Genomic DNA, 6060 nt, shown 5'->3' with positions numbered 1-6060 from the left:
TCCCAATAATCAAGTAATATAATGATGAGAATATGTGGACCGCATAGCACTTATGAAATACATGAAGATATAGAAATATAGATAAGTTATAGTGCTTGGGAACGAGGCCATTCCGGACGAAAGCCCTTGGAATTAAATTCGGAAAAATTAATTTCCGACCTCGCTGGGAATCGAACCCACGACCTTCGGAATTGTACTACCGATGCTCTACCAGCTGAGCTAGAGGTCAGACTGAGAGCAGGCCGGGGTGAAATAGATGTTAGGTACCGGTAATTGTGATGCAAAGATGAGAATATGTGGACCACATAGCACTTACGAAATACATGAAGATATAGAAATATAGATAAGTTATAGTGCTTGGGAACGAGGTTATTCCGGGCGAAAGCCCTTGGAATTAAATTCGGTAAAATTAATTTCCGAGCTCGCTTATCTATATTTCTATATCTTCAAATAATATAATGCTTTGTTATTTTTGGGAGGTAACTGATCATGAAACGTTCTTCAACTAGTGTATGTACACGGCTTTATACCTGCTTATCTGTCAAATACTGACTATGAGATCATTTAATTCTCGGGACATCACAAACGTTTATAATTGTTACATTGAAGGCGTATTGAAATATTTTTTCCTTTTTGCAAACCAGTAAAGAACTCGGTAAGAAAGACTGATTCCGGCTCAACAGGCGCATTAACCAGGAAACGAGGCACAGTCGATCAGCTATTTGTCGAGTATTAAGCTCCCTTCTGATTGACTATATTCTTTTTTTTCTTCCTAAATTTGGTACAATTTAGATATTTATCAACAATATTTATACAGAGGTGCCCAGTTCAGCAAGAAATTCCTAACCTCTACTCATCCCTATATCCATGCTACCACACTCTCTCACACACACGACCCCATCCTTCCCGATCCGTGTGTCACATGCACACCTATTACACCTCCCAGGGTATCGGCACCCGACACTGATCTCATAGTGTTCTTCAGCTTGTACAGTTCAAAAATTTCAGTGTTATTACCATGAATATTGCTGCGTGTGGTGAAACCATTTTATGCATTGCAACCATAGACTTCTACTCGGAGCGATGTACGGTATACTTTTGTTATTGAAATAAATCTTATAAACATCGCAGTAAACGGCTTCTCTAGCATGTGAGTAACCACTGTATTCCTGTCTGTGTTGGCGAGAAAAACCTGCAAAAATAATTCAGTTAATGATTCATTGCCGGAAAGATAAATGTGGGGACCACTAGCCGCTAAGCAAAAGATTTATCGGGGGTTTCGTACCTCTGTTATTCCATGTTTCTTATAATTCATCCAGGTATACTCATTAATACTATAGGCGAGAGAATAGCTCGTAGTCCACCAGTCATGTTCTGGATTGCCTTGGGTAGCAACGCCAGTTATTAGCCTTCTTATTGGCGAAAAGCTAACTTGCAAGTACGGATTTACATTTAATAGCCCAGCTACCCATGCCGATGTGGCATGGAGACGAGCCAAATGTGGTTTGAAGACAGTCAAAAACCAAAGTCCTACACTGGACGCGGTTATCTTAAAATCTGGTACTCGGTGGTTTGCTAAACCAAGAGCAGGCGAAGTACAAACTGCAATAAATAACATTATATTAACTAAAGCTGAGAATTATATCATAAGGGACTGTTCATTAATTATGCCTTGGGGGGCTGGAGGAAAAGTAGGGGGGGGGGGGGCTTTGAAAAAAATCACACAAAGAAGGGGGGCTTTAATAGCATTTGCTGACTTAAATGGGGGTTGAAACAAATAATTAAGGTATGTCCAACTGGTCACAAGGAGGGGGGGGGGTCAAACATTTTTGATAGACGGGGGGGGGGGGGGTCGTGAATTTTGCCAAGGATTTTTCGATTTTTCCTCCAGCCCACCCTGAGGCATAATTAATGAACAGTCCCTAAGATTGCCATTGCTCTCCTCACCTTCACACAGTTGCCCTTCGTAATCTTTTCCACAGAAGCATTGATATCCAGGACTTTGTGGAATATTAACACACGTCGAGCCATGTTGACACGGTGTTTTCGCAAAGCATGATCCTAGCGATCGGTAAAGATGCTCCAAGTACACATGACTTGGCTTATGACGAAAGTCATTTGGATTGGTCACTCTTGTTCGGTCACTGAGCTCACAAGTGCTTGTGGTAAAGATGTAGTTAATACTGTAACATTTAGGATCATCATCACAAAGAGCTACGCAGGTCGTCAGCTGTTTACCTGTTATAGTTTTATAGCTGTGGCCCGCCACGGCGTACTCGTTTATCGATGAGACGGAGCGGCATTCGTTTTGTACACCTCGTGATAAGGTTGTTGCCAGTTGAATGACAAAGAAAAGTGGCAGTCGAGCAGACATGATTCAGGCGCCAAAGTTGAGAACTGTACTATAACAAATAATTATCAGTACTTTGGAAATGTATTTTGAATGATATAGCATTTAGTTGATACAACATACAAAATCAAGTTTTGGGTTTAGGTTTAGGGTTTAGTACGTGTTAGTCAGGGCCGTAACCAGAACTTTTACAGGGAGGGTGCACATCGAATAAAATCGGACCTTTGATCGTTGCTTTTAATAAAGCAGAACCAAAAAAAAAAAAAAAAAAAAAAAAAAAGAAAAAGAAAAAAAAGGTAAGCAAAAGAAAGCAGAACAAGAAAAAAAAGAAGAAAAAAAAAGGGGGAGATGGATGAGCGGACCTTAAGATACTAAGTATGCGTATTTTTGCTCAGTTAAAATCCCCTCTATGGTTGTAATATCGAAAAGCACCACCCGTTAAATGCCTTACATTTTATTCTAGATGAACATGACTCCCAAACGCGTATGTCGCCAAGCCGTGAAAACGTTCAAACGCAAAGGACGCCAGCAGTTTTCTTACCTTTCGACATAGAAGGTCTCCTCAGTTGTGTGATTGCACTAGCAACTGTACGGTTAATAGCACAATACTGTATTGTGGTCGTAAGTAGGCGCAGTTTGTTCAGTTGGTGGGTTTGTTTCTAATTGGTTTAAAACCCTATTCTTAGGAACACAACGCATAAACTTGTCAACTTAAACAAAAGCTATACTTAACAATAAATGTTCCATGTATAGAATTATGACTGGTTTTGAACAAAGTCACATGTTACCTAATTCTTTTCATCCGAAATAACCATCAGCTTTCAGGCTGTGTAACAACTAACAATTTATTGCAATTATGTTATCACCCCTCACGACTAGACAGGAGTCTGAGGAGTGAAGCCTGCCAGACCTGCCATACAGAAAAGTTACTCGGGGCACATCATGAATAGCCTTTACGAACGGCACAGTATACACCTATCACTTTATCCTTTTTTGGGGGTGGTGGGAGGGGTATCTACGTACATTGTTCATTTATGAGAAACCGTAGTTCAGGTAGTTAAATTATTAAGTTATTTGTCAAACAAGAGATTTAACAACCGACTGAAAAGCTGTCCTGGGATGGCGAGTTATCGGCTAGCTAACGACTTTACAAGGGAAAAGTTAACCCGGACAGAAGGGTTACCCTATCAAACAGACACGTTAACCCTAGCACTAGGGTAACACGGGCAAGCTCGTAAAAGCGTTAAAATATATTACAAGAGAAAATGTATAGAAGCTAGGGAAGCCTTACCTCCTTGTAAAGAAGTCCTTAGACCGGACACGAGCCAAAAATGTGATTTTTGACTTTTGTTATTCATTGCAAATAAAGTCGTTATAATGAACCCTATCAGTTTCAATAACTTCTGCGATAAATGGGTCAAAAATGTTTGGGTCATTTGATTTGGGCTTCCTGTGGTTTAGGCGGCCATCATAAGTGCCTTTGTGCTGAACAAACTGGAGTGAAGCAGCGATGAAGATATTAACTGTTTTAACATGTTGGAGTGCTAGGTGCCCACCAATACGAGGAATTAGTCGTAAGGCAGTAGGAAGAACCTTTGAATTACTTACTGTTAACGCTCTGCAAAAGTACTCTTTCGAGGTTTTGTTATGCGGTGGGTCTAGAGATCGAGGTATTGATTTTCGCGGTGCCTGGAAGCTAAATTCACGTACCATCAATGTCCTTGGCCAATGTAAATGTTATAAGAGAAGACTTGGACCTGTACATGTCCGAGAACTTGAAGGAGCTATTAGTCATGAACACGAAGCAACTCTTACCCTCCTTGTAACAAACACTGGGTGAGTCATGTTGATTCCCTTCCAAACGCTCCAAATGATACATTTCCCCTTATTTCAGAAAAAGAGATCGTTTGTTATTAATGCATATGGACGAAGGCTGCTGATCATTTACCCATAATGCACCAGTGATTTGCTCAATCCACCACAAATCTTAAGCGGTGTGGCATAGACCTTTTCTGAGATAGTGATCATGATGCATTGCATTCTGGTCTGGCATTGGTACAAACATCCTTTATTCATTATGCCTTGTATGGTGTTGTTTGAACCGAAGCTAGACCACAGTGCATCATTTTAATCAAGCTCAGAAAAGGCCTATGGTGTGGTCACTCCTGCTGCCCACTCCCCATCCATCCCATGCCAAGGCAGTGATCTATGACAACTTTCCCATCCTCAACTTGCCTTTAAAACCTGGGCAAAGTCACTGATTGGCTTCTCACTCACTTCTGCCTCCTGGCGTGGTTAGCTCAGTTGGTTGGGCACCGGTCTGTTATGCAGGTGGACATGGGTTAAGGCCTCCACAACCAGACCAACAACACTCAGGATCTTAACATATCCAAGTAGAAGGTGCTGCCTTTGCTGGGAAGATATCTACAAGTGGTTACACCTTCACCATGGCTAACCATGATGGCCTTGTAATAAAATGGCAATCCCATCTCACTTAGAGATGTTAAACATTATTAGAGGGCTACAAGTTTATCAGAGTGCTAAGTTCACTGAAATAATTAGTGAGGGAGAAAAATGCATGAAAAAAAAAAAAAAAAAATAGGGAGGGAAAATATTTCAATGTCTGTTCCTCTCCACTCCTGACCATCATGCGTGTCAGCCATGCAGGGATTTGCTAATGGAGCATTTAAGCCTCCTTGGTCAATGTTTCACCCCCATACTTTCTATTTGTTTGAGACACATTGAGGACCTCACCCACATGAAGTACCTTCTCTCTTACTTGGAATCAATGAGATCTGAGTTAAGAGGATTTGATTGATATAGTAACTCCTTTTTTTTTTGTTTTTAGTTTTACAAAGGATGCTTATGAACATTTTATGAGTTCCACTTATCCATTAGCATTGACAGTACTGGACACAACGATTCTACATCAATGTGATGAAGAAACACTTAGCCAAACACAAGCCTTAGACACAACACATTTCCACAAAAACAGTCTTTCTTTAAATAACTTAGATGATAAAAATGCAAATGTCTGTAGTCAAGAGAAACCAAAAAATGATTGTATAAAAATAACCCAGACTGATCAGTATATGAAGCAATCATTGCAAGTTGAGCGAGTTTACAAGGAACTTATTTCATCACCGCAAGACCATCATTATAATGTTGATTTGAGTCAAAGTTCCTACAATAACCATGATTGTGATAGACTACCATTACATAGAGGAAATATATCATTATTTGAACTGAATATTACTGCAAGGCAACTTCTGCCAGAAATTGTGATTGGTAGATCACTAAAGAAGTCATGTCATCCAATGCTTTTGTTGCATGAAGACAGTACAAAAAAATAATAAATTTGAAGTTCCAAATTCCATGGCATTAACGTTTTATTGATATAGCATTTCTGTGATATGAAAAAATATGAAAGGGCAAAAAAAATGTAAATGTTGTTATCAAATACTTATTATGTTTATTGCAAACATCCTAGTTGTATTATGAAGACATTTTTCACCTTCATAAGCATATAGATCTGAGGCTGTGCTTACATATGTTTAGGGGTCCAGTTCACATGCGTCTGAGCTATCAGAACAAAATTATATTTATATGCCTAGCCATGCAAATTTTGGATCTGTGTAAACAAAGGTTCCATATGAACAGTATGTTTGTCTGGTGCTGAGTAGACACAGCCTCAGGAGTAAACATCTGAC

General features: G+C 39.8%; 2 protein-coding genes across 4 annotated transcripts; one reads left to right on the top strand and one right to left on the bottom strand.

Moving 5' to 3' along the window:
- Positions 1-534: 534 nt before the first annotated feature.
- On the bottom strand, positions 535-2996 carry LOC116297140 (lactadherin). Of its 3 annotated transcripts, none has more exons than XM_089031146.1 (4): positions 2802-2996; positions 1948-2402; positions 1286-1602; positions 535-1192 (listed from the first exon to the last, which is right to left on the bottom strand). In XM_089031146.1, the coding sequence occupies exons 2-4, from the start codon at positions 2372-2374 to the stop codon at positions 1049-1051; spliced, it is 888 nt and encodes a 295-aa protein (XP_088887272.1). In that variant the 5' UTR covers positions 2375-2402; positions 2802-2996; the 3' UTR covers positions 535-1048. The 3 variants fall into 3 exon arrangements, with proteins under 3 accessions (XP_088887272.1, XP_088887275.1, XP_088887268.1); XM_089031149.1 differs by having other exon boundaries at positions 1948-2397; positions 2892-2912; XM_089031142.1 differs by having other exon boundaries at positions 2892-2910.
- A 449-nt stretch (positions 2997-3445) lies between these two features.
- On the top strand, positions 3446-5721 carry LOC116297145 (uncharacterized). The gene is made up of 2 exons (XM_031705307.2): positions 3446-4186; positions 5199-5721. The coding sequence occupies exons 1-2, from the start codon at positions 3861-3863 to the stop codon at positions 5701-5703; spliced, it is 831 nt and encodes a 276-aa protein (XP_031561167.2). The 5' UTR covers positions 3446-3860; the 3' UTR covers positions 5704-5721.
- The last annotated feature ends 339 nt before the right edge of the window (positions 5722-6060 follow it).

This window comes from Actinia tenebrosa, unplaced genomic scaffold (assembly GCF_029948245.1).
Source record: "Actinia tenebrosa isolate PJP-AT-01 unplaced genomic scaffold, QUT_ActTen_1.0 PGA_scaffold0__85_contigs__length_37466705, whole genome shotgun sequence".
NCBI classification, from domain to species: Eukaryota; Metazoa; Cnidaria; class Anthozoa; order Actiniaria; family Actiniidae; genus Actinia; species Actinia tenebrosa.
Note: the sequence above shows the minus strand (reverse complement) of the source record. Positions and strands in the feature narration are given on the sequence as shown.

What these genes read in the sequence shown, in the direction of transcription:
- LOC116297140 (XM_089031146.1), bottom strand. Translation starts at nt 2,374, where the DNA reads ATGTCTGCTCGACTGCCACTTTTCTTTGTCATTCAACTGGCAACAACC. An exon ending in CGAAGGGCAACTGTGTGAAG is followed by an intron (nt 1,603 to 1,947) that starts GTGAGGAGAGCA and finishes TATTTATTGCAG; the next exon opens with TTTGTACTTCGCCTGCTCTT. An exon ending in AGAAACATGGAATAACAGAG is followed by an intron (nt 1,193 to 1,285) that starts GTACGAAACCCC and finishes TTATTTTTGCAG; the next exon opens with GTTTTTCTCGCCAACACAGA.
- LOC116297145 (XM_031705307.2), top strand. Translation starts at nt 3,861, where the DNA reads ATGAAGATATTAACTGTTTTAACATGTTGGAGTGCTAGGTGCCCACCA. An exon ending in CTCCTTGTAACAAACACTGG is followed by an intron (nt 4,187 to 5,198) that starts GTGAGTCATGTT and finishes TTTTGTTTTTAG; the next exon opens with TTTTACAAAGGATGCTTATG.